Source organism: Bubalus bubalis, chromosome 2 (assembly GCF_019923935.1).
Source record: "Bubalus bubalis isolate 160015118507 breed Murrah chromosome 2, NDDB_SH_1, whole genome shotgun sequence".
Classification (NCBI taxonomy): Eukaryota; Metazoa; Chordata; class Mammalia; order Artiodactyla; family Bovidae; genus Bubalus; species Bubalus bubalis.
This window is the reverse complement of record NC_059158.1, coordinates 141,979,310-142,006,449: the sequence shown is the minus strand read 5'-3', so window position 1 is coordinate 142,006,449 and position 27,140 is coordinate 141,979,310. Positions and strand designations below refer to the sequence as shown.

At 41.5% G+C, this 27,140-nt stretch overlaps 1 protein-coding gene across 3 annotated transcripts; it reads right to left on the bottom strand.

The window, feature by feature from the left end:
- Positions 1–265: 265 nt before the first annotated feature.
- CASP8 (caspase 8) lies at positions 266–24,428 on the bottom strand. Of its 3 annotated transcripts, none has more exons than XM_006080519.3 (11): positions 24,211–24,428; positions 22,178–22,221; positions 21,523–21,584; positions 11,910–12,247; positions 9,303–9,408; positions 8,255–8,393; positions 8,098–8,142; positions 7,450–7,535; positions 5,769–5,910; positions 2,676–3,177; positions 266–1,304 (listed from the first exon to the last, which is right to left on the bottom strand). In XM_006080519.3, exons 4-11 carry the CDS (start codon positions 12,212–12,214, stop codon positions 1,169–1,171), a joined length of 1,461 nt encoding a protein of 486 aa, XP_006080581.1. In that variant the 5' UTR covers positions 12,215–12,247; positions 21,523–21,584; positions 22,178–22,221; positions 24,211–24,428; the 3' UTR covers positions 266–1,168. The 3 variants fall into 3 exon arrangements, with proteins under 3 accessions (XP_006080581.1, XP_044793152.1, XP_006080583.1); XM_044937217.1 differs by having other exon boundaries at positions 22,209–22,221; XM_006080521.3 differs by lacking the exon at positions 22,178–22,221.
- Between the last annotated feature and the right edge of the window lie 2,712 nt (positions 24,429–27,140).

Here is a 27,140-nt window from a genome sequence, read left to right as displayed (position 1 = left end):
TCATTGTTGCCAAACAGGAGCATGGTGTAAATGTGGTCAGATACTCTGATCATCAAAAGAAAGTATTCTGGTTTTTATGTGACAGCTTCCAATTTTTAAATATGGAGAAGAAGTGGGGTTTTTTTAGACAAGAAATGTTTAAGAAATACAACTATGTGAACAAATATTGGAAGGCTCAAGGTAAACACATCTATGACCCAAACATTTTCTACCTGTAAGACTAGGTTCCACTGGCAAAAAAAAAACGAAAACAATCTCCAAGGAATAGTATGATAAAATTATATTTTATTCTGTTAAAAATATTTATTACATTACTAATTACTAAAGATTTAAAATGAACATATAAAGAAAGAGCAAACGTATAAAAGGCATACTGTATTGTTAGCAAAAAGGCAAATCATGTTCAGCACTGCAGAAGCATGTATATAAAAGCTGAAAAGGGAGTTTGGGAAGATTCTTAAAAAAACAAAATTATTTGGTATTTTAAAAATCTTTAATATATGAATTTTTTTAAATTTTTATTAAAAAAAATCTTGCAAATTAGTATAAAGGATAGCTTGGGAAAAGACCTACTGGAAGTACAAAACAAGTTAATATTAACATCATTTCTCTTAAAAGTAAGTTGAATGCTGAATTTATGAATAATTTTTTTTTAAAGGAAAATAATCTCCAAGCTTTTGAAACTGAAGTCTAAAGAGTGGTAGTTTTTCACCACTGAAAATCAGGGTCTGCTCATGGCTAAGGTGAGGAGGGTCACATGTTTCCAGGACAGCTTATCATACACACCAGCAGCAATCAGGCTGGATATGGGAACTTTATACCCTGAACCTCAATAGTCGGGATTTTTTAGCTAGGTCAGATCACAAAAATCTCCCTCCATGATCTTTGATATTTCTTTTAAACTTACTGTGTTTTTTGTATCCATTTTAGTTCATTTTTAAACCTTTTCATCAAATTAAAAACACAATTGAAATCAAGCCCACAGCTATGACTTATTGTCTACAAAGCCAGAGATTTAGGCTTGAATTTGCATAAAAATTATATTGTCCTGACTCCCATGCTCTCCCAGCTATTTGAAAATAAAAAGAAGAAGAAAGAGAATAAAGTAGCAGCATTTTAACTATTGTTCAGTTGCATAACTATTGAGTTATACAACTAAACAATAGCATCAATTAAGAGGAAAGAAGAGTTTTTTTCGCAGTGTGAAAGTAGGTTGTGGCATCTGTTTGGCCATACGTTCCTTGTCATCCTTTTTGCTTACTTCAAAGTTCACCTTGGTTAGGATGGTCAGAATGTCTTCACCCCTGAAAAATGTAACAGAACCTTGTGACCACCTATGGGAGGAAATCACTATCATCTACTGTGGTTAGTGATAATTATTTCCTTCAAAACATCAGGCATTTGAATTCATATGGTGTTAAACCAAGGCCTACCCCAGCTTTCTAGGTAAAGAAGTTCTCAGAGCTTCATAACTTACCCTTGGTTTATTAGGGATCTTATGACCATCAGAAACCTCAGTGTCAGCACTGGATTTGGTTTCTTTCCCTCCTGGCCTATTTGTACTTCACTCAACTCCAAGTATGATGTCACTTACCCACTAATCTCCTCAAGGCCCCTCAACATCCTCTGCCTCAAATTGGCATTTCTTCTGTGGATTCACTGATGGCCCCATCAAACTTGAAGCAAGTGGAAATAGAATGTCTCCTGCAGCAACTCCATCCCTTTCTCACCAGCACCTCTTATAAGTTTAGTTGGGCAACCTGTTCATTCAACTCTGTAGCTAGCCCCCTGGAACCTTGCAGGTTCATTCACTAAGTTACAAAATGAAAATGTAGCCTGGATGTTATGGTTCCCTCTCAGTCTTTTCTCTGCCATGGACAATTCTTGCTCTTCACACACATAAAACATAATGAGACACAAAACTAGAAGCAACTTGGAGAGGAGTTCTTGATATTTATATGTACATTAGGTGAACTAAGCCATACTATCATTTAATTAATGGAAACATACGATAATAAATGAGGAAAAGATACTTCCCCAAATTTTGTGAGCTTCAAAGAAGTCAAATTATTGGGAATATAAAAGGTTTCTACTCTTTGGCTCTTAACTCCCACAAGAGGGTTTGAGGTTGGTGAGCTATTATAGAAAGCTTCCCTGGTGGCTCAGATGGTTTAAAAAAAAAAAAATCCACCTGCAATGCAGGAGACCTGGGTTCACTCCCGAGTTGGTGAGATACCCTGGAGGAGGAAATGGCAACCCACACCAGTATTCTTACCTGGGAAATTGCATGGACAAAGGAGCTTGGTGGGCTACAGTCTATGGGGTCATAAAGAGTCAGACACAACTGAGCGACTAACACTTTCACTTTTGACATAGTAAGAGAATGTTAAACATTGAAATTCCAAACTTGTTGAGTGGGTTCAGTCATGTTTCTCCCTAAAAACAGAGCTGTACTATATGATTTTGCCATCTCTCCAGCTCTATGATATACTGATTGTCCTTTGAAGTGCTAAATAAAAGAAAATCCTCTGTAAGCATCTCAGGTTTTTCCATCTGTGAACTAAAGATCTTAACACTTGCTGTCTCTTTCACTCTGCAACTGACCTGAGAATCAGCTATGTGATCCACAATTAGACATTTGGAGATGAATGTAGGATTGAATAAGCAAAAATTACCTAGGACATCTTTCTCTCAGATTCTGGCAAAGTGATTGGATATACCAGGTCCCATTCCAGATGTTTCGGTAGGAAACATAGTCTTTCACAGTGGCCATCCCCAGCAGAAAGTCAGCCTCATCTGGGATATATCTCTTCTGAGGTGATGAGTCCACCTCTAAATAGGCTTCCATCTGTTCTGAGTCGGTCTCAACAGCTACACCTTTCTGGTACTTGTCCCCTTGACAAGCCTGAATAAAAAAGATTTTGGGTTTGCCAATAAGGGAAGGGCATTTTAAGCCAGTGAAGTAAGAGGTCAGCTCATAGATGGAGGCTTCTTGCCCATCGGAACCATAGATGATGCCCTTGTTTCCGTGGGTGAGGATGCAGCAGATGAAGCAGTCTTTGTTTTTGTGGTCCTTCTTCCGGTAGGATTCTAGAACCTCACAGATTCCCTTTGCTGTTTGGTCTTTGTAGTGCACTATCTCAAAATGAAGGTCACGAAAGGTCTTATCCAAAGCCTCTGAAAAGTGAAACAAGAAAAGTCATATTGGACCTCCCTGGTGGTCCAGTGGTTAAGAATCTGCCTGCCACTGCAGGGGGTATGGGTTAGATCCTGGTCCAGGAAGGTTCCACATTCCTTGGAGCAACTAAGCCCAGGGCATACCAACAAACTGAAGCCTGCATACTCTAGTGCCCACGCTCTGCAAGAAGAGAAGCCACCACAATGAGACGCCTCCACACCACAGAGAGAGTAGCCCCCACTCACTGCGACTAGAGAAAGTCCACACACAGAAATGAAGACCCAATGCGGCCAAAAATAAATACACTTATTGAAAACAAAAGAAAGGAAAGTCAGTAGTATACGGCAGTAACTCCTAGACCACAACCTAGAACTAGAGAGAACATTGATCAGATAAGAATTTGAACCTGAATTTAAGAACAAGACCCACTATGTTTGTGGCTGGATTCCACAGGCTTCTAATATTTACTGCCACTAGCTGCAAACATTTCCCAGATCTCAGGCAAATGAGAAAGGGGAGACTGCTATTGTCTTTTCTCAACTAGTCTACAAGATGGGTAAGCTATTTTTAAGGCTTACTACCGAACCAGTCTAAAAACTAACTGTACTACTTACATAACCAGAAAGAAAGCAAAACAAATTTTTAATACAAAATCCATACTTATTTTATCCTATATCTTCTCAGAGCTGTTTATCAAAATACAAGATATGAATGTTTAAAAAGTCAAGTAGAACTAAAAGACTTATTATAAAAAAGTTACCCCTTCCCTACTCTTTCCTACTACCCAGTTATATTCTGTCCAGCCACTTCTGTGAAGGCAACCACTTTCAACTTTTAACTATTTGGGGGAGGGGGTATAAGCCTCCATTTTGTAATGAATTTGGGTACATTTCTACTTATTTATTTATAAATTTTAGACTTTTGTATTGAGTTCCTATTGTGGATGATGAGCACTTGGTGTTCTTAAACATTTATAACATTTAGTTGAAGCAGCAGAAATCTATATATTACCAGTACTATGTAAATATAATATTCTTTAATATGCTTCCTTTCTTATTAAAATAAACCAAGACATATGATGATAAATGATGTAGCCAGTGAACTTAAGCTCTATGGCTATTTAAAACCTTAGAATAGACAAATGTTAACAGAAAACATTCACAGATTCCTGATGATTAAAATCAACCTATCTTAATTTTCTAAGCGCTACTCTATTTAAAAAAAATAAGTCATTACCTGATGTTATGACTCATAAAGACCATTTTCAAAAATTCTTTCATCAAGTTGAAATTCTTAATATCACTATGGATTGGGTTGGATTATTTCTTTTATTGCTTTTAGTTGTCATCATATCTACATTCACATGATGCAAATTATTTTTCATTCAACCTGTAAGATCTCAATCTTAGCCAGAAAAGACTGAGCCAAAGAATTTCTGGTTAGTTTAACATTTGAAAATGCTATTTATGTTAAGAACTCAATTTCTGCTGCACTCAGAGCCCAACTTCTGTAAATGGTTTATACAAAAGCAATGTTTTCACCCAACACCTAATACACTCTGCAGAAGCTCTATGCATTTAGTTGAATGAATCAGTTCTAATGAGATGGATGAAACTGGAGCCTATTATACAGAGTGAAGTAAGCCAGAAAGAAAAACACCAATACAGTATACTAACACATATATATGGAATTTAGAAAGATGGTAACAATAACCCTGTATACGAGACAGCAAAAGAGACACTGATGTATAGAACAATCTTATGGACTCTGCGGGAGAGGGAGAGGATGGGAAGATTTGGGAGAATGGCATTGAAACATGTATACTATCATGTATGAAACGAGTCACCAGTCCAGGTTTGATGCACAATACTGGATGCTTGGGGCTGGTGCACTGGGACAACCCAGAGGGATGGTATGGGGAGGGAGGAGGGAGGAGGGTTCAGGATGGGAAACACATGTATACCTATGGCGGATTCATTTCGATATGTGGCAAAACCAATACAATATTGTAAAGTTTAAAAATAAAATAAAATTAAAAAAAAAAAGAAATCTAAAAAAAAAAAAAAATGAAGTTTAGGGACGTCCCTGGTGGTCCAGTGGATAAGAATCCACCTGCCAATGCAGGGGACCCAAGTTTGTTCCCTGGTCCGGGAACTAGAATCCCACATGCCACTGAACAACTAAGCCCATGAACCACAACTGCTGAGCCTGCACTCTAGAGTCCTCAAGCCACAACAAGAGAGGCCACCACAACAAGAAGCCCAGTAGCTGCAACTAGAGAAGCCTGCATGCAGCAACAAAGACCTAGTGTAGCCAAAAATAGATAAAAACAAAATTTATTGTTGCTTGTAGCCTTTTAGTAAAATTTAATATTTTATCTTTATAAATATATTGCTTTGATTTTAAAAATTAATTAAAAAAAAAACAAAAGCAGAAAACTAGCAAATATATAAGAATGTTCTTCGTGTCCATAGAGAAATATGGTTAGATCCACCTTTTTGAAACATGTGGTCCTGTTGATACAGCTTTTGTTCTCCCTTTTCAACAAAAACATAGGTATTAGAAACATTTCTTTTTTGTTCTACTGTACCTGCATCAAAGTGTGTTCCAGTCCTATCCCTAAGGTCGTGAAGTTCAGGCACCTGCTTCCGTGCTATGCTAAAATCATAATTGTTAAAGATCAAACAGTATCCCCGAGGTTTGCTTGTCATTCGGTAAACTGTGTCAGATGTCTGGAAAACAAAAATCCAACCCAGGAGCTGACTCTCTGGGTCAGCTTTGGTTAGGCATCACCCAAGCCCAACTGGGATGCGAATGCACTTTCCATGGCCCCACCCCAACTTGGCAGTGCTCCCCTAAGCAACTAGTTTCCATTCATTCCCCTGACAAAGGATCCCCAGACTTCTTCCCCACAGTTTAGTGTGTAAAGTCAGTGTCCCAATATTTGGGTCTCCTCAGCATTTGTACTTATATTAATAGTGTTGCCGTCATATTGTATTAGTATTACTTATTCTCATCTCTGCTCAAGGCACAGAACATCTGTGTCAGGGACTAGGATTTATTATTCATTTGAGAGAGCTCAATCAGGAGTTGCTGGACTAAGGACTATTGTAGTGCTGTCTTTAGGCTGCCCCTTTGTGACCTTGTGATTCCCTTGGCTCTCTGATCATCTCATCCATGCTCTGGGCTAACAGCTGAGGACCTATCCATCACACAACACAGCATGGTCCCAGGATTTTTAAAGCTGATGGCTTAACTTGGCTCTGAGGACCACAGTGACTGGAGGAGACAGACAGGTTATGCTATGGGTTACAATATCCAGGTTCTAGTACTTGACAGTGACCCTGTGACCTCCTGATTTCCCCAGGGCTGTTTTAGTGCTGAGATATTTAGCATTTATTGGGAAATCCATGCAGTTTCTCAAGGTAGATGAAAGGGCCCCAGACTAGGGGGCCAAATTCCTGGCTCAATAACCTCAAACCTGGTACAAGTTATTGAATCTCTCTTGCCCTTGGTGTCATTAGCTGATGGGTGGGATTGATGTCAGCAAAATGCTTTACTGATTACAAAGTGTCACATGACTTTGGCTAATCCTTGATGCCCGTACCAAGAGAGGTCTGGTAATTTGCTCAGGAGTCCACTAATGAGTGGTCTCTCCTAAGCTTAATTTCAAGTTTTTTTCAATAGACTTTTGGCTTATAGCAATTCCTCTGCTTCCCTGGGAAGAGTGAATGGGCTGATGAGTAAGAAGGTGGTCAAGTGTTGAAGGCTACAGAAACAGAAATGATACCAGGAAAGGTAATTCTTGGGCCTGCTCAGTGGGAGGAGAACATAGAGATGACTAGATCGTGAACATTTGCTGCTTACGCCTAATCACAAGGGAGAAACAGTTTTGAAATGCCAAGCTAAACGAAGACTTTGCTTCTTCCAGTCCTGTTCAACTCTCCCCCCAAAAGCCCCCTCCCATTTCAGCTGAGGCAGCTGCTAAAGGGATCAGGTTAGAGGCTCCCTACTCCTCTGTCCTCCAACTCTTCCAACATCTTTGGTTTTAAAATAGACATTTAACACACGGGAAACCAAAGAGATCACCTTTACCAAATTCCAAAGTCACATTTTAAACTTGTGCTTTTGTGGAATTTTTCTATAGTTCTCAACACTTTTCATGATGTTTCTGTCCCTTATAAGTTTATTTGGGGGGGAAAAAAAAAGCTCAGGAACACAATAACTAGAATCTGCTGGAAAAAGGGGAAAGAATGGGAATTTCCTGGTACCTGCCACTCACTGTCCTGTTCTCCTGGAGAGTCTGACATGGCCGGCATCTCAGAGTAGCCCTCCTCTGGAAGCGATTGTGACATATCTGGAATGAAATGTGACAGGGAAGATATTGTTTAGTAAAGAGGTGGCACCCTGGACAACATAAGGTCCCTTTTAAAATGTAAATTCACAGACTGCCTTGAACATAATATACTTGCAGTCCACAGAATAAGGGAAAATCTTACTGCCGACTCATTCTGCCTGTTATTTCAAACTTGCCAGCCTGAGGCTACAGGGTCTCTGCCTTTTGACAATTCCTTTTACATCTTCCAATGTGCAGAGAAGGTGACTAGTAGTCACTGCTATTAGGAGAGCAGATGTGGTAAAGGTTGTAGAGAGGAGACAATGAGGCTTGTAGTTTAGTCATTGTCCGACTCTTTGAGACCCCATGGACTGTAGCCTGCCAGGCTCCTCGGTCCATGGGATTTTCCAGGTAAGAATACTGGAGTGGGTTGCCATTTCCTTCTCCATGGGATCTTCCCGACCCAGACACTGAACCCACATCTCTTGCATCTCCTCCATTGGCAGGCGGCTTATTTACCACTAGAGCCACCTGGGAAGTAAATTAACTAAATAGACCTTGAAAACATATCTGCAAGTATTACCATTTGAAAATGCATCTGGATCTCTTTCAAGGCTCATTCTTCTCTCTGAATTTTAAAAGAAACATACACATATTTGATTAGAAACAGTTGTGACATAGAAGCATCTGTCAATTTAAGACTACATTTTGCTGATTCACAGCTCTCAGGTTATTTATACCTTGTCTTAATTCTTCATAATCATAGATTTTCTTCAGCAAGCTCTTGTTGACCTGCTCACAGATTCTTTTCAGGGTGTCCAAGTTCTCTTCCCCTAGGATGGTCCTCTTCTCCATCTCCACGAAAATATCAAGCAAAGTCTAGAGGGAGGAGAAGTCAAGTTAGAAAACAGGATGGAGTTTTACTGACTTTTAGATTATTATTTTTTTATTTCCACTTTCTCCAAATTAGACACCCACCTAGCTTCCCAAGCTGATCCTCTTAAGAGGACATCCTGGTCTTATAAAGCCAATCAATAAACTATCAGGGAGGGAATTCATGTTTTCTGGCCCAAAAAGACAGAAATAACATAGAGAAGAAGTCACCTCAGATGTCACCCAGTCTCTAGGTCCAACCATCTATGGACACTTTTATGTGAAGACAGTGAAGCAGCAGTGAAGCAGCCCAGGTACATGGCTGAGATGCAGCTGCCCAGTCCCCATGGCAACAGCCCTGGGAACTGCCTCACACCCTACATTGCCTCTGGCACCCACTCACCTCCAGGCTGAGGGTCCTTAACAACAGAGCAGTGACCAGTGCACTGCAACACACACACACAGACAAACACACACACATACAGCATTACATCACAGTACAGACACATATATGTATAGACACACCATACCATACACACACACACACACACACACACACGCACACAGAGTTCCAGGTCCCAGGTTTTTCAGAGACTGCAGAAGTGGGGAAATGGTCTCAGGCCCACCGGTGGCTCTCCTGGCTCTACAGGCCCCCACACTGACCTAGGCTCCCACAACCAGCCTTCTCCCTTTGTTCCTCACTCTGTCTTGTCCCTGATAATTAATGTGAGCAGCACCTTATATTATACAAAGGCATCATATCTACAGCACTCATTCCAGACAGCATTCTTCTCCCTTGGTTAAAAAGTGAGAATTCAGGTTGCTTTTACTGACAAGAGCTCTCTTTAGTCTCAGTAATCCCCACCAGCTGACTCACCCTCAGGGCTACACCTCGGGTGAGACACCAGGTCTTACCATGTCATCATCCAGCTTACATTTGGCAATCTCCTGGCTCAAAAAAAACTTAAAGTCCTTCAATTCTACTTTGTTCACATCTTCTGAAATCTGGAAAAGCAGAATCCTATGGGGGGAAACAGAAACACTTTAACTTTCTTCAGTTATTTCCCATCTGATATATGGAGTCACGTGGACTTGATCCTCTGGCCTCCCTTTAAAATAAAACCAGCTATTGACATGATTTGTGAGTTGAGTTCTTGGAAAGGGGCTGGTGTCGTGACACTGAAGACTCATGGCTCATGCTCAACTATCCCACTCTTAATGGAATTTAAATTCCCCAGGGACTTCCCTGGTGGTTTAGTGGTTAAGAATCCACTTGCTCGTGCAGGGGACACAGGTTCAATCTCTGGTCCAGGAAGATCCCCCATGCCCCGGGGTAACTAAGTCCATGCGCCACAGTTACCGAGCCCATGCTGTAGGGCCCAAGAGTTGCAACTGTTGAAGCCCACAAGTCCCAGATTGAGCATACCATAATGAAGAGTAGCCTCTGCTCTCTGCAACTGGAGAAAGCCTGCATGCAGCAATGAAGACCCTGCACAGCCAAAGTAACTAAACAAATAGTTTTAATTTAATTAAAAAATTTTAAAGTTCCCCAATTTTAACTTTCAGTTAATATCAGTTGAGTGAATTGTGTTTTTCCCTTGTCCTTCACTATAAGATCAAGATCTTGTGGCAAAGAAAGAAAAAAAAAAAGCTTTGATTTTGGATATTATTCTTTTCAAAACACAGATCAGTTTAACCCTAATTCTTCAATTAAAACTAGTCAATGTTCTCCCAGCCACTCCCTTCAATAGGAAGGCCAAACACCTCCTCCTGGAACACAGGCTTTTGTGAACTGAGCCTAGTCTGCCTCTTCATCTCTGGCCATGCCTTACCACCATCTCCTCATTCCTCTCTGAACATACCCAGTTGCCCTGCTCCTCACCCTTTGATGTTGGGCCCCTCATACCCCCATTACCTTGTTCATCTGTAGACTGGATTAAGATGGTCCTAACCCGATGGCTGGTGTCTTTAAAAGAAGAGGGAACTTGAGACACAGACACAAAGGAGAGAAAACAAGGTGAAGAGAGTGGCAAGATTGGAGTGATGCATCTGAAAGGAGGACACCAAGGACTGCCTGCAACTGCCTGAAGCCAGGAGAGGAGCATGAATTAGAGTCTCCCTTAGAGCCTCCAAAAGGGAACCTGTCATGTTAACGCTTCAATTTCAGGCCCATAGGCTCCAGAACAATTAGAAAAATAATTTCTCTACTGTGTTAAGCCTTTGGCAGGACAGACAGCCCAAGCCACTGCCGTTCTTCTGACAGCATCTGGAGTCATGGGGATTAAGCAGTCATTGGGTGTTGCAGACTGGCTTATGAAGTGAGATTGTGGAAGCTGTTTAACCTTTAGGATGATTGGTTATTACAGTGGGTGTTTCCAGTGTATGGCCAGAGATAGAGTAGAAGTGATTATCTTAAGACTTCTCTGGTGGTACAGTGGGTAAGAATCCACCTGCCAATGCAGGGGACACGAGTTCTGTCCCTGGTTGGGGAAGATTCCACTTGCTCTGGAGCAATTAACATGTGCAGTGAAACAACCAAGCCAGAGTCCTGCAACAACTGAAGCCCACGCGCCTAGAGCCTGCGTTCCGCAACAAGAGAAACTACCACAATGAGAAGTCAATGCGCTGCACAAAGAGTAACCCCTACTCGCCACAGCTAGACAAAGCCCAGGTGCAGAACTGAAGACCCAGCACAACCGTTAGTAAATTAATAAATGAATCATTTTTTTTAAATGGTTATCTTATACCATTAAAAAAAAAAAACAATTATTGTGGGGGTCCAGGCTGGCCAATCCAGAATGACTGGCAGCACACACCTCACTGAAGAACTTGGTAACACAAGCCTTAAAGTGTGTAATAAAAGCCTAAAACCCTGTGGAGAATTTCATAGTCATCCACAAGTAGATGGGACAGGTTCTCGAGTGGGAAGCTACAATGCTTTATTTAATAATAGGCAAAGTTAAGTGCACGGTATGAACACCAGCAAAGCAGAGGCATCAAGATAACAGACATGTAAAGAGAGGAGAGTTAGAATGCTTAAAGCATGGCTATTTGAATTTCAGTGGCTTCCCAGGTGGTTCTAGTGGTAAAGGACCCGCCTGCCAATGCAGGAGACATAAGAGACGCAGGTTCAATCCTTGTGTTGGGAAGATTCCCTGGAGGAGGAAATGACAACCCAGTCCAGTATTCTTGCCTGGAGAATCCCCATGGACAGAGGAACCTGGAGGGCTACAGTCCATAGAGTCATAAAGAGTCAGACACGACAGAAGCAATTAGCACATGTACCTATTGGTAATGTTTCACTATGTAAAGAAAATTTTACTTTATTGGTTTTAGTATTTTTTTCCTCTGAATTCTACATTAAGTCTCTACATTTCTTAACCTGGCCATGGTGAAACTTCTTACCAGAGCCTCCAAAGTCACTCCACACAGACAACCTACATACAATATCAGCCCTGCCCATAAAGATGTGTCCATTCAAACCCACAGCTCCCAGGTCCACCCCGTGGAGGTTCTCCCCACCTGTAGGCAGAGATCTGGGCCCTGCCGGGTATCTGAAGCTCCCTCTTCATCTCCTCCTCGCTGGTATACAAGTAGTTAAGCAGCAGATCCAGTCTATTCACTCGGAAAAGCAGCTCCTTCAAGAAGGACAGATTGTTTTCCTCCAACATTCTCTTTTCTTGGAGCCTCTGGAATAGCATCAAGGCATCCTTGATGGGTTCCTGCTTCCTATATGGGATGTGGTCCCGGCTTAGGAACTTGAGGGCAGCCAGGTCGTCACTGCCCAGCTGCTCCCCAATATTATAGAGACATTGGGTGAGAGCCATGCTTTTCAAGTGTTAGGAGAATGTAGTTGTTACCTAGGTTAAAACACAATGTTATTTTCAGATGAGGAAGAAAACTACCACTTACTGGTTTGTTCCTTCATCAAATGCTATTACATCTACTGTATGCCAGACATTATGCTAAAGATACAGGGAAGAAGAAAAACAAAATGAAAAAAAAAACCCACAAACAAACAGGTTCCCACTCGTTATCATTTTGGAACATAACATTGCTTTGGAAAATAGATTTACAAACTAATCAGTGGTCAGAGAGTTGTAACCAGAGCACAGGAGAAATATAGAGCCTTAACTCAACCTGGGAGAAGGGCTTCCTGGAGAGAAGTCACCTTTGGGGAAAAGAGGGTGAAGGACAATTCTTAAAGGAAATAATGTGTGCAAAAGATGGAGGCAAGAATGTTCAAGTCAGTTCAGACAGGCATGGAGAGCTCAAAAAGTAACCGTGAAGAGTCTGAAAGAGGGAATGGTGAGACAAAGGGATGGAACTGTGACCAGGAACCATTATAAAGGGCCCAGACCATGGGTCAACGGGGTCAGGCTCTGTCCTGGAGGTAATGGGAAACTAAGAAAGCATCGTAAGCACGACAATGATGTCATCCAATTTAGTATTAACATTTAAAGTGTGGGGGACATACATATATGGGTAACTGAATGATGTTGCTGTACATCTGAAACTAACACAAAATTGTAAATCAACTAGACTCCAGTATAAAATAAAAATTATACTTAAAAAATAAAATGAAGTGTGGAGGACAGATTGGAAGGGTTGGAGGTGGGAAAAGTGATATGATCTGGCAGAAACAATGGTGGTGGGAGGACACGATGCAGTGTTGTCCTCCAGGGGCCTCAAGACTGGCTCTCTCAGCTGGTCAAGAACCCAAGACTGGAAACAGAACCCAGAAGAACTTGGTCAGCCTTTCAACTCAAATTATGGGGTATTTTCACATATTGCTATTGTACAGTCGATAAGTCGTGTCTGACTCTTTTGACCCCATGGACTGTAGCCCTTCAAGCTCCTCTGTTCATAGGATTTCCCAGACAAGAATACTGAAGTGGATTGCCATTTCCTTTTCCAGGGAATCTTTCTGACCCAGTGATCAAACCCACGTCTCCTGCATTGGCAGGCAGATTTGTTACCACTGAGACACCAGGGAAGCCCTATTTCCACATACTTACTTGTTTGAGTGGGCTTCCCTGGTGGCTCAGATGATAAACAGTCCACCTGCAATGCAGGAGACCTGGGTTTGACCCCTGGGTCAGGAAGATCCCCTGGAGAAGGGAATAGCTACCCACTCCAGTATTCTGGCCTGGAGAATTCCATGGACAGAGGAGCCTCACAGGCTACAGTCCATGGGGTCTCCTAGAGTCAGACACAACTGAGTGACTAACACACACACATTTGAGCAGGTAAGAAAAGGAGAGGGTAGTGTTTCCGGAAACCACAGATAAGCTTCACACAAGTAGCCCCGAACCTGGAGTTTTCCCCCTTGAGCCCCTTGAGTCACCGTGGATTTCTCCTTCACCCTCCCTGCTCTGATAGACCTATATTCTAGGCACAAGGAGCCCTTAGAGCAGGTTTCGTATCAGACACAGCATAGTAACAAGACTGGGACATGACTACTCGAGGCGGGCTACATGGTCACTGTCAAAGCCAGGAATCTCACCAGCAGCTGAGTGTCTAGGCAGTGGGGCTGTGGGGTCAGACAGAACTTAGACCAGAACCCAGGGTGAGCCTGGCCCAGGCCTGGGCACTTCAGAGCCTCTTAGGGTGAGATTCTCCTCGGTAAGGTAAGATCAAAAGAACAACCTCTCCTGCAGTGTTGTGAGTATGAAAGTGAAAGTGATAGTCGCTCAGACACGTCTGTCTCTTTGCCACCCCATGGACTGTAGCCCTCCAGGTTCCTCTGTCCATGGGATTTCCAGGCAAGAATACTGGAGTGGGTAGCCATTCCCTTCTCCAGGGGATCTTCCCAAACAAGGGAACGAACCCAAGTCTCCTGTACTGCAGGTAGGTTCTTTACCTTCTGAGCAACCAGGGAAGCCCACTTTGAGTATGTAACACCTATAGTGTTTGCAGAGTAATGACCAACAACTAATGAATAAAGGCGTGTTCACCTGAAAGAAAGGAAACACCTTGGCTGTGGGGCTGGCCACCACTGGCCCCACAGCAGGTGGTTATATGAACACTTACATGAACACTTGTTCATGTAACCTCAACACTTCTCTTACCCTCCTAATTTTCCTGCTTCCTCACTGGAAACGTCAGCTGGAAGCAGCAATTTTCAATCTCCTCATCGTTGAAAACTTTTCCTTGAAGGCTTACTCAAATGCTGCCTTACCTCAGGGCTACTGTCTGCGAACCTTGAACTAGAAAACCTTTAACCTCAGCTCCATCACTTGCTTGTTCCCACAGACTCTGTGCCTCTGGGCATTTTGCTTGACATCAAATAATCTTAACCTGTTTGGATCTCTTTCCTCCCTGAAACAAGGCTCCTGAATTTTTAAGCTCCCTGCATTCACTGACATTCTTGGATGAAACCATGAATCCTGACTATCACTTGAGGGGCGATAGAGTGAACCAGGACCTGTGTATTTTGTACATCAGATGTTAAAATAGAAACATTAAGGTAAATTTTAGTATTTTTTAAAAGTGGCTCACAGAAAAATAACTTGTTTTAAAGTAACCCAAAAGATTTTGAAGCTTTTTAGCTTTTCTTTTTCCAGCCTCCCAATGCTGATTATAGAACAGTGGGGTTTTTTTGAGGGGGAAGGGTAAAAATTGAAAATACAATAAATTATAACATGGTTACAGTTGTCATTATCATACATCACATACACATAAAGATACATTTATATAAAAAACAAACATGTACACCTGGGTTTTTTTTAACCCACTTAATAATTAGAACGAACGTTTACCCTTACCATAAACATTCTTTTTTGGCATATTTTTAATATTTCTTGAATTCCAACATGTGAAAATAAAATTGATTTTAAGCAATTTTCTGTTTCTTTACTGTTAAAATAAAATTGCATTGAGGGACTTTTTCATATATCCTGGGCATATCTCTGATTATTTCCTTTTTTAGAACTGGAATCATGGCAAAACTTTTTGGCAAAACTTTTTTTCACACTTTTGGTCTAGAGCTGGCATTACTGTTTAGACAAAGTGTTTTCTTGATTAGGGAACTGTAGGGACAGTTTCTTGGGAAGATGCATTTTGTTTTACATTGGAGTCACAAAGACTGCAGAGCCTAGATCATTCACTGCAAAAGCAATCAATTATCATAAAAATATTTGATATCTTAAATATTTGGCCAGCACCTAAAAGCATAAGTTCAAAGTTCAACAAACAAAGCTGCTGGACATTCCAGGAAACAGACTAGTGAGTTCATTCCTTAAATCACACTCTATAGGAGCACATATGCTCTACAGGGTTTGTACATATCACAATAGCATGATATGTAAGCTTCAATAACTTGAAACATCCCAAAAGTCCTCCAATAAAGGAGTGGTTAAGTCAACTACTGGTGGCTCAGAGGTTAAAGTGTCTGTCTGCAATGTGGGAGACCTGGGTTCGATCCCTGGGTCGGGAAGATCCCTGGAGAAGGAAACGGCAACCCACTCCAGTATTCTTGCCTGGAGAATCCTATGGACGGAGGAGCCTGGTGGGCTACAGTCCACGGGGTTGCAAAAATCAGACACGACTGAGCAACTTCACTCACTTCACTCAAGTCAACTACAGTATAGTCATACACTGAAAGTTGTGCAGCACTTAAGAAGATGCCCTCCACCTTCTGAAATTAAAATGCATAGATATTCAAGATGTGTTATGTCAGTGAAGATATAATAACCAAGGATCATATAGCTACTTTTCAGAAACACTCAAACAACACAATTAGATTTTCAGTGATTATAGACATAAAAGCAGAAAAAAAAAAGATACAGAAATTCTGGAAAGTGACATACCAAACTCATAAAGTGCCTAGTTTTTGTATTCACAGATCTTTGAAGAAAATACATTGGTTGCCTGAGAAGAGAGGAACTAGAGGTCTGGGGGTGGGGGAGGCGCGGGTGTGGACCGGAAGTGACATGCTCTACATTCTGTACCCTTTGCACAGTGTGAATCTTTACCATTTGCGTGTATTACTTATGCTAAATGTACATGAACTTAAATGAAAAGCTCTGCTTAAAGTCCTATTTTTATTCCCGTATATGAATCTGGAAAGGATCTGAACTGGGTCCAGTTCTGCTTAGTACCATTAAGTCCAGTGTCCTTAGATCTTTTAACAGTTCTAACCATTGCTAAAATATCATTTTACAGAATGAAATCAACCAAAGAATCAAATGAAAGCAGAATCTCCTTTTTTCCCCCTTTGCAGTTGTTTTCTGATATTATAACAATTATTTTCTGATATGATTTTCTGACTCTGATAACAATGCTTTTTGTATTCATCTTAGAAAATACAGGAAAGATAAAAGAATAAAAATACCTATAATTCTATCATCCAAAGTTAAAAGCCCTAATCAAAACATTCCAGACATAAATTGTACCAATGTTTTCAGTCTCCCAAGGCAATAGAAATAAAACCAAAAATAAACAAATGCGACCTAATCAAGCTTACAAACTTTTGTACAGCAAAGGAAACCCAAAACAAAATGATGGAGAAGGAAATGGCAACCCACTCCAGTATACTTGCCTGGAGAATCCCATGGGCAGAAGAGCCTGGCCGGGCTACAGTTCATGGGGTCACAAAGAGTGGGACATAACTGAACCAACTGAGCAGGCACACAGCCTTTGTCACATGGAAAATGAATACATTTACTTAACACTAATTTACTGAGACCTATATGTATCAAGCACAGAAGTGAAGAAAACAAATAAAAATCCTTCCCTTAAAAAAAAAAAAAAAACCAAAATGAAAAGACAATCTACAGAATAGGAAAAAATATTTACCAATGATGTAACTGACAAGGGCTTAATTTCCAAAATATACAAACAGTTTATACAGCTCAACAACAACAACAAAAAAAACCAACTATAAAATGGGCAGAAGACCCAGAGAGACATTTCTCCAAAGGAGAATATAAATGGCCAATGCTGCTGCTACTGCTGCTAAGTTGCTTCAGTCATGTCCGACTCTGTGCGACCCCATAGACAGCAGCCCACCAGGCTCCCCCATGCCTGGGATTCTCCAGGCAAGAGCACTGGAGTGGGTTGCCATTTCCTCCTCCAATGCATGAAAGTGAAAAGTGAAAGTGAAGTCGCTCAGTCGTGTCCGACTCTTAGCGACCCCATGGACTGCAGCCCACCAGGCTCCTCCGTCCATGGGATTTTCTAGGCAAGAGTACTGGAGTAGGGTGCCATTGCCTTCTCTGAATGTAAGTTGGTACAGCCACTATGGAAAATAGTATGGAAGTTCCTCAGAAAACTAAAAATAGAATTACCATATAATCTAGCAATCCCACTCCTGGGCATATATCCAGACAAAACCTCTAATCCAAAAGGATACATTCACTCCTATGTTCATAGCAGCACTATTCACAATAGCCAACACATGGAAGCAACCTAAGTGTCCATCAACAGATGAACAAATAAAGAAGATCTGGTATATATATACAATGAAATATCACTCAGCTATAAAAAATAATGAAATAATATAATTTGCAGCAATCAGACATTGTCGTACTAAATGAAGTAAATCAGAAAGAGAATGATGAATACGATATGATATCACTTATCTATGGAATCTAAAATAGGACAAATGAAACCTATCTATGAAACAGAAACAGACGTGTGGTTGCCAAGGGAGAGGGCGTAGGGGCAGAGATGAAGTGGCAGGTTGCAGTTCAAAGAGGTAAGCTCCTGTAAATGGAATGGATAAACAACAAGGTCCTGCCCTACAGCACTGAGAACTATATTCAGTATGCTATGATAAACCATAATGGAAAAGGATATTGAAAAAAATAATGTATATGTATACGTGTGTGTGTGTGCACACGCATGTGTGCGTGTGACTGAGCAGAAATTAACACAATATTGAAAATCAACTATACTTCAATTTGAAAAAAAACTTAAAATAAAAAACAAAGATAGGACTTCCCTGGTGGTACAGTAGATAAGAATCTGCCTGCCAGTGCAGAGGACACAGGTTCCATCCCTGGTCCAGGAAGACTCCACGTGCCTCAGAGCAACTGAGCCCGTGCGCCACAACTCGTAGCCCGCGTACCCAGAGCCCGTGCCCTGCAATAGCAATGAGAAGCCAGTGCACCCGCTACTAGAGAGTAGCCCCCACTCGCCGCAACTAGAGAAAGCCCAAGGCAGCAGTGAAGACCCAGTGCGACCAAAAGTAAACAAATTAACAAATAATTTAAAAAAAAGATAACTACCTAATAATATTTTACTGTCTTTCCTACAAAATATTTTAGTACTGTTTATATATTTTCCCTCCTATCTGAACACACTGTATTTCTGAGGTGTAAGTGTATTTTTCCACTGATAATATTATAAGTACAACTTGATGTCTTTTTTTTTCTACAACATGGATTTGAACATCTGTAAGTTATATAATCATACAAATGGGCAATAATTTAACCAGTCTCTGATGACATTTTTTGTTGTTGTTCAGTTGTTTAGTCGTGTCCGGCTCTTTGCAACCCCATGGACTGCAGCATGCCAGGCTTCCCTGTCCTTCACATCTCCTGGAACTTGCTCAAACTCATGTCCATTGAGTCAGTGATGACATTTAGGATGATCTTACAATGCAAATCTCCAATGCAACTCTGATTATTTTATTAGAATAATTTCTTAGAAATAGCATTATTGAGATGAAAGACATAAAGCTTTTTAAGGCTTTTGTTACATGTTCAACAGCATTTCCTGACATATAAAAAAATCCAATCCAAAGCCAGAATGACATGAGTTTGAATATAACATGATTGGCTCCCATCCTCTATAACCAGGTCATTTCATTTTCTTTGCAATAGCCTGGCAGTGCTTTCTAAGTGATTTTTACATCGCATCCCTACTACTTTCACTTAGTAGGGAAAGTACTGGCGAGGCTTCTTTCCTGACCCAGATTTTCCAAAACACATTGTGGTATAATATTGTCTTTGTTTAGGTCACCCATCTCTCTGCTCGTAGTACCTGGGAAGCACTATTACCTGCTCTAGATTTTATACCATTAACCACGGGCCACCTCTAGATTAGGCTTTATAGGAAGAGGAACTAAAAGGCACTTCTTTTTTTATGGGATCTGGGTTTATTGCACGAGCTCATAAGCCAGAAACTTTATTAGAGTAATATTTTAAAAAGAATATTCATTGCTCTATTTTTCTCATCCTAAAGTAGTAAAAGTAACACTTGTTCCTTAGAGAACTTTTAAAAGAAAAATACCACTTGGAAAAATTTAGAAGTAATTTTGGGGTCACTTTTGTGGGTTTTTCCCCAATTTTATTCACATACATGCATATATAATATATGCATATACATATGTAGAATATATCAGTTTGAATATATTGATGTATATTGCATGCAAGATAGAGGAGAGGGGTGGGAATGGAAAGGCCTTCAGAAGTTTTACTTTCAATTATATAATATCTAAGTAATAAGCCCACATACATATACTTGTATTATATGATATGTAACTATATCTATTATTTTTATAATGTGTGCTCCAAAGTGTTTTTATATAGCCAAATGTTTGTATTATGATATATAAATGTTTATAACATATAACCATATAAACATAAAAATATTTTTCTTGTCTCATTTACTGCAATCCTCTCTAGAAAATGCTATTATCATCTTCACTTTATTACCATGAAAAATCAGTTCAGAAATAAACTAGTGAGAGGTATCAGGCCCAGATTTGAGCATCTCAAGAGGCTCAGTGACAGACCCTGAAAAGATTTAGATTTCATTCTAATTGCAGTTGGAAGCCAGTGAAGAAATTTAATAAAGACACATAATCAAAATATTTTTAAAGATTATGAATTACTTAAAATTTTAAAAGACTAAGTGAAGTGAAGTGAAAGTCACTCAGTCATGTCCAACTCTTTGTGAACCCATGGACTATACGGTCTTTGGAATTCTTAAAGAAACCCCCAAAAGAAACAACAAACAAAAATTCTTAACAAATCCACGAAAGCAGAGAGAAGGTCAGAACCTTACAACCAAGCTGGTATGTGCTGAAGTCTGGATTTAAATCTCAGCACCTCATCCCAGAGTCCCAAATTAGCACTGCCTGTTACACCACAATTAAATTGCAAATAAATCTCATCTAATCACAAACAATCCTTCTAACAACATTCTAGCAGCATCTTAGCTCTCTCAGTCTTATGGAAAACTACCTCAAAGCTGGAGAAAATAAACCCAAAATTTGCATTCCTCTTCTGAGACAAAAATCTGTGTCTCATTCAAAGTTCAAGAGTACTGGAAAGTTAGTCTCAGGCCTGAAAGCCCTAAGTAATAGGATGGCCATTCCCTCCAGTCCAGGAGGATCACTCCGAATTGGGGTTCCCACTCCAAATTGGGATTCCCCCAGAACCTGCCAGAGGCCCACACAAGCACTGTTCACTGCAGGGCCCCAGCCAGCACTATCACACAGCCCAGGAAAGGTATCCACATTCCAACCAAATTTAGAACCTACCAAACTGAACAAATGTATAACTTCACCTGTAAATGCTTAATCTCACATTTCCAAACCAATGTTGGAATGAAATTCATAATTCCACCTATGAACGCTTAACTCCACAAATACTGATTATCAACCTACTGCCATTTTATTATTCCCTGTACTGTTCTTTACCCTTTTAATCCCCCCACCCCCACCCCGGAAAGATAAATAAATAAATAATTGAGTGCTTAGCACTGTGTGTGTGTTTCTGTGTGTGTCTGTTTAGGTGTGTGTGTGTTTATGTTGGTGGTCTGTGGGTCGGCAGATGGGTAGCTACATCAGCAAAGTCAGTTGAGATTTGAATTTTGGTTTCTGTTCTTTGATAAGTCTGGCTGGCATAAGGGTGAGGCCTCTGTAAAGATGAATATACTTGGAGTATTCCCCCTCTAAAACCCAGGAATGCATCATCTACCGAAGCTGGAGGGACACGGACATCTGGGATCTCTGGACCCTCACCATGGCCTTCAGAGGCACGGCTAACTCTCCAAGTTTCTCCATCTACACTCAAATACAAGGATTATCCTATGGGCCCCGAACCTGCCAGATCCCATTCTCAGTAGCCTAGAGAGTTCTAGAATCAAAGGTCTTCCTCTCCAAAGTCCCATCAGATCTTACCAGAGGTGGATCCTGGAACCTTCACAGCAGCAGCCACTGCACGGCCTCTTCTCTCAGTAGATCTAAGACAGGAATTAGAGTCAAATGAAGAACCAACAGCGTAGCTCGCTTACTTCCTGTTTTCAAAACTCCTGAGTCACCATAGGCTGAGTGAGGCAGGCCAGCCTCCAGGCAGCAACCCCGTCTCCATCTCCAAGAAGGAGCCCGTGAAATAAGAGGTAGGTGCTGGGTGGGGACCTGGCCATCTGAGACTTGCCTCTGGCTATGTGACTTTGGGCAGGTCATTTTCTCTTTGGGGCTTCCGTACCACATTCCAAAGGAAAAAATTGAACTGAATGATAGCTAAGAACCCTTTCTTTTCCTTTTCAGAAATGTACAGATTTTGATGGGTTCATTATTAAGACTTCAGTGGTTTCCTTCAATAATACTCACTGAGCACTCCTGAGTGATCTTGAGTTCTGGAAACTGTGGGGCCCTCAGTATGGTTCAGAGGGTCTACTGACCCCCACAGAAACTCTCATGGTTTCCCCCATCTACATTCAAATACAAGATCACCTCCATGACCCCAAGACCACCAGATCTCACCCTCAGCAGTCTAGGTCTAGAAAACTCTAGAATCATAGTGTTTCCTCCCAAAAGGCCCAGCCAAACTCACCAAAGGAAAAATAAAATCCCAGGGCCCTCACCATGGACTGGGACCTAGAGATAAAACAGAGAACAAAACTCACTTTAGCCTTGCCTTTTGGCTCTCATCAGTTGTTTTCTGGTGATTAAAGCAGAGAAAGAATAAAAAAAAAAAAAAAAAAAAAAAACCTCTCTTCTTTGAAACTACATGTTCTCTTTCCCCAAATGGAGTATTAGCTTTCAGAGGGCAAATTTCACAGCCGAGTGGATTAACGAGATAGCTGAAAATGCCCCTCCACCTGCACAGGGTTAGGTAGGAGTGCTGTGTTCCTTTTGTTCCCTTAACTTCCCTTGACTCTGCCCTGAGAAGTGAGAAGGCAGCCACAGAAGGAAAACCTATTAGTGGCTAAATCCTAGTCCAGGAAGTGCCCCCTTGCTCTTTTCTTGCGACCTCCTGAATATCCACCCAATATCTGTCCTGCCGTTTTATGGGTGGTTCCTGTCCTAGGCTGTGATCTTCACAAAGGCAGGGACCACATCTTTCATGTCCATGTTCCCAGGTTGTGCCACAGGAGTAGAAATATCTCGAATATACAAAGGTCTCCTGCAAACCAACAAGGAAAAGAAACCCTGACGAAAGACAGTGGATCTGATTATAGAGTTCCTTGACAGAGATACTCAGATGGCCAAAGTGTGCAAATGATACTCAAACTCATGACTAAGCTGGGGAATACAAAGTAGGTATGAGCTACCTACTTTGTACCTATCAGAATGGCAAAGGTTTGCAAGCTGGATCCAGCTAAGTTCTTGGTGGGCCAGTTCTTCTATAGTACTTATATAAGTTGTAGAAACTGTCCGTCATGGAATAATAAGCAGCAGTTATAAAGTGGGACCAGGCAAAACACTTAAAAAACAGAACTCTGTACTTTAACTTAAAGTTCTATTAAAGTACAGAGTGCTTACTTGCAAATAAAATAAAATAAAATAAAAAGTCAAAAACAGAACAAGCAAAATACAATATGAATACTAATACATAACATGTAATAATAATTGCTAACACTTACTGGGTAGAGAGCAACACCAGTCACTAAGTGGCTAAAGCTGTTATTATCAAATAAATCCTCACAGCTACCTGTTGAGGGAGTGTTAATCCCACTAATGATGAGGAAACAGAGGTACAGAGAAATTACTTTCTTGCTCTGGTCACACAGTTTAAGACATAGTGTACACACACAAAAAAATGGTACATTCACAAAGATACAGAACAATTAAGGATATGTATCATAAGATGGGGAGGGTTGTCTTGGGAGCTGGGCTTCCCAGGTGGCTCAGTGGGAAAGAATCCAAGTGCCAATGCAGGAGACGCAGTTTCGATCCCTGGATTGGGAAGATCCCCAGGAGGTGGGAGTGGCAACCCATTCCAATATGTTTGCCTGGAAAATCCCATGGGCAAAGGAGCCTGGCGGGTACAGTTTCTAGGGTCGCAAAGAGTCAGACATGACTGAGCGACTAGCAAACACACACACTTTGGGAGCCAGCGAGGAGGATAGGAGATAGGCTGGGAGTGGGGAGATCCAAGAAAATGGGTAAAGCAGGGCGGAGGTGGAGGGAAGGGCCGTGGGTCCCCAAGACCAAGGGCTTATAGGGAATCGGGACCTGATTGAGTGATCAACTCAACCCTCTGCCCCAGGACAAGTGATAAAGAAAATAAATATAAGAAGGTAAATAAAGTCTTGTGGGAAATCTAAAGTAAACCAGAAGGAGATAGACAGTGTACCTATACTCGAGGCAGCAGAGGAACTGGAGAGTCCTCAGATTAAAAAGTAGCAAAGCCAGGGGCTGTGGTTCAGATAGGAACCCACTCAGAACCTGGCACCCTGGCAGGACTCTTCCCTGGGCATCAGAGGAACTGGAGAGTCCTCAGATTAAAAAGTAGCAAAGCCAGGGGCTGTGGTTCAGATAGAAACCCACTCAGAACCTGGCACCCTGGCAGGTAACTTCCCCAGGGAAGTCCTTGAGTGAGAAAGGCGGCATCCAGAAGCCAACTGGGCACCAGGCACTCACCTGCTCCACACAGTCCTGGCAACATCCCAGCCACCAAACTCCCAACGACAAGACCCCAAACTGCCTAACTTCACACGTCGGATTGCTGAGGCTGGTTCTTACAACCAAGCTGGAGAAAAATCCCTGGAAATGAGGCAAGCGGGAGGGGGAGACAAGAGGTGGGGTTGGAAACGCCTCCAGGAAGAAGTTTACTTTTACTTTCGATGCCTCCACCAGGCTTTTATGCCTGCCCCTGGAAGCCTCACTTCCTGGTTCTCTCCTCTCTACGTTCAGAATTTGCTACCAAATTCAGCAGGGCTTAAAAAAATCTTGAGATGAAAGAGAACCTGTGAAACCATTGCCTTCCAGCAGAAGGGCAAACTCTGGTCTTTAGGAAGAGAGAAAGAAAATTCCTGAACAGAAAGAACTAGAAAATAAACTTGATTTTGAAAGCTGGAAAACCGAGGTGACTCACTTGAACAGAAAATGTTTCTTATTTAAAGGAACCATGACCAATTTCCCTACATTCAGAGGTGACCACAGACAATTTGTCAACATGCAAACTAAAAACTAGGAAGCTGGACATGTTTTATTGGAAAGCATTTTTACTCACTACATTTAGTGTTTATCAGCTCTCTAATTTTTAAAGACAGACTTGAGACTGCCTGTGACCAGTAAAATGTCATTCTCGCTTGAAAGGGGTCTGCGGAGAAAAATGCTTCCTCTGTTCTGTGGCCTGAATCTTAGCACTGCAGCCGTGGACAAGCTCCCCGATCATCTGGCAAGAGCTCTTCCTGGGTCCAAACAGATCTCTAGCTGAGTTGTGAGGAAATTCACCACCAAATGGGGGTGCGGTCCTGCCCAGCCCTAAGCAGAGGTAACCATCCTTGTCCAGTGCTGACCCCCGGTGGGGAAGGAGGTGTTGAGGGGAGGGGACAGTGATGTGAAGACCTCTCCTCTGGGAGTCTGAACCTCCCCAGCTTTTCTTCATCCTCCACCCTCTCCCCACCCTCTGCCTCTGTTTCCTGTTTGAATTTTTTAAAGAGCTTTCTGCCTTTTTGTTTTCACATCTTGTAGATTTTAAAACTACACCAATAATAATGCAATACCTGTACGTTGCACCTTTACATCAATTATTTCTCATTCTCCCAGCAATGTAGAGGATCCCCCATGTCATGGAGGAGGAAATGGAGGCTCAAATGAATATACAAATTCGAACTCAGTCCAGCTAGATCCAAAACAAGGATTTTTCCACCATAACACACTATTCCCTCCCCCATAACTTAGGATTTGAAATGAACCATGTGGATGGAAAAGTGCTAAATTTAAACTAACATGATGACCTGGGCGCAGAGGTCAGAAGGTCACCTAAGAAAAAGGAGTCGGCCTCCAGGCACCAGCTAACATTATAAAGATTTTGTGTGTGCCATATGTATAACCACCCAAACTGGTTCATTGCATCTTCTGAGTAATTCTCAGAAGTGGATGCTATTTTTGCTCTCATTTGAGCAAGAAAAATGAGGTTTGGAGAGTTAAAAGACTCAGACAAGCATCTTCAGCTAGTGAGTGGCAGGATGAGGTTTTTGTGTCTCTCTAAAACCCCAAGAGGTTAATCAGTGTCTGAACATTAGTACACATCCATGGTTCTCAATTTGATTGATCTGAGGGTTAACTGAGTAGGTTTCTAAATTGCCAGTCTTCAGGCCCCAGCTCTGAAGTTCCTATCTGAGCAGAATTACAGGAGATAAAACAGATTGAGCACTTAAAGGAATGCCTGGACCTCCTGGAGTTCTCGGTAAATAATCAGTACCACTGTTACATAAGCTCACATCTGTACAATGGCTACGAATTACTAGACATGTAGTGCAGTTGAGGAAACTAAGTTCAGTGTCAATTAACTGACAAACTGCATGGCCAGCACATGATCCCAAGATCGTCGCAGTTGAGCGTTTACACCCATCTCCCAATCCCTGGCTTGGATGGAATGGATGACCCACTGCAGGCATCTACGGAGCCATACTGAAGATGAGTTGGGGAGGTTCAGGGCTTCAACCTGTCTTTTGTAAGGCACTGATCCTACGCTCTCTTAGTCTTAAATCTGTTTTTAAAAGGAAAACCTATAAGGACTTCCCTTGCAGTCCCATGGACAAGACTTCCTGCTTCGAATGTAGGAGGCACGGGTTTGATCCAGGTCAGAGAACTAAGATCCCACATACCTTGGAACATGGTCAGAAAAACTAAAATAAAATATTTTTTTAATGAATAAAAGAAGACAAATAATTAACACGTAAAGTGTAACCCTCAAGTTGGTTAAATTCCTTTTGTGATCTTCTAGGATCGGTATTAATTTACTTGCTCTAACCAGGTTCTTAAAACTCAACATTCAGAAAACTAAGATAATGGCATCCGGTCCCATCACTTCATGGCAAATAGATGGGGAAACAATGAGAGACTTTATTTTTGGGGGCTCCAAAATCACTGCAGATGGTGACTGTAGCCTTGAAATTGCAAGACACTTACTCCTTGGAAGAAAAGCTATGACCAACCTAGACAGCATATTAAAAACCAGAGACATTACTTTGCCAACAAAGGTCCGTCTAGTCAAAACTAAGGTTTTTCCAGTAGTCATGTATGGATGTGAGAGGTGGACTATAAAAGAAAGCTGAGCACTGAAGAATTGATGCTTTTAAACTGTGGTGTTGGAGAAGACTCTTGAGAGACCCTTGGACTGCGAGGAGATCCAACCAGTCCATCCTAAAGGAAATCAGTCGTGAATATTCAATGGAAGGACCGAAGCTGAAGCTGAAACTCCAATACTCTGGCTACCTGATATGAAGAACTGACTCATCGGAAAAGACCCTGATGCTGGGAAAGATTGAAGGTGGGAGGAGAAGGGGACAACAGAGGATGAGATGGTTGGATGGCACCATCGACTCCATGGACATGAGTTT

Bases quoted from the DNA above. Each gene is read 5' to 3' on its own strand.
- CASP8 (XM_006080519.3), bottom strand. From the start codon at position 12,214: ATGGCTCTCACCCAATGTCTCTATAATATTGGGGAGCAGCTGGGCAGT. The intron at 9,409-11,909 runs GTGGGGAGAACC...TTCCCCCCATAG, and splicing joins GCCCAGATCTCTGCCTACAG to GATTCTGCTTTTCCAGATTT. The intron at 8,143-8,254 runs GTATAAATAACC...TTTAAAATTCAG, and splicing joins TTATGAAGAATTAAGACAAG to AGAGAAGAATGAGCCTTGAA.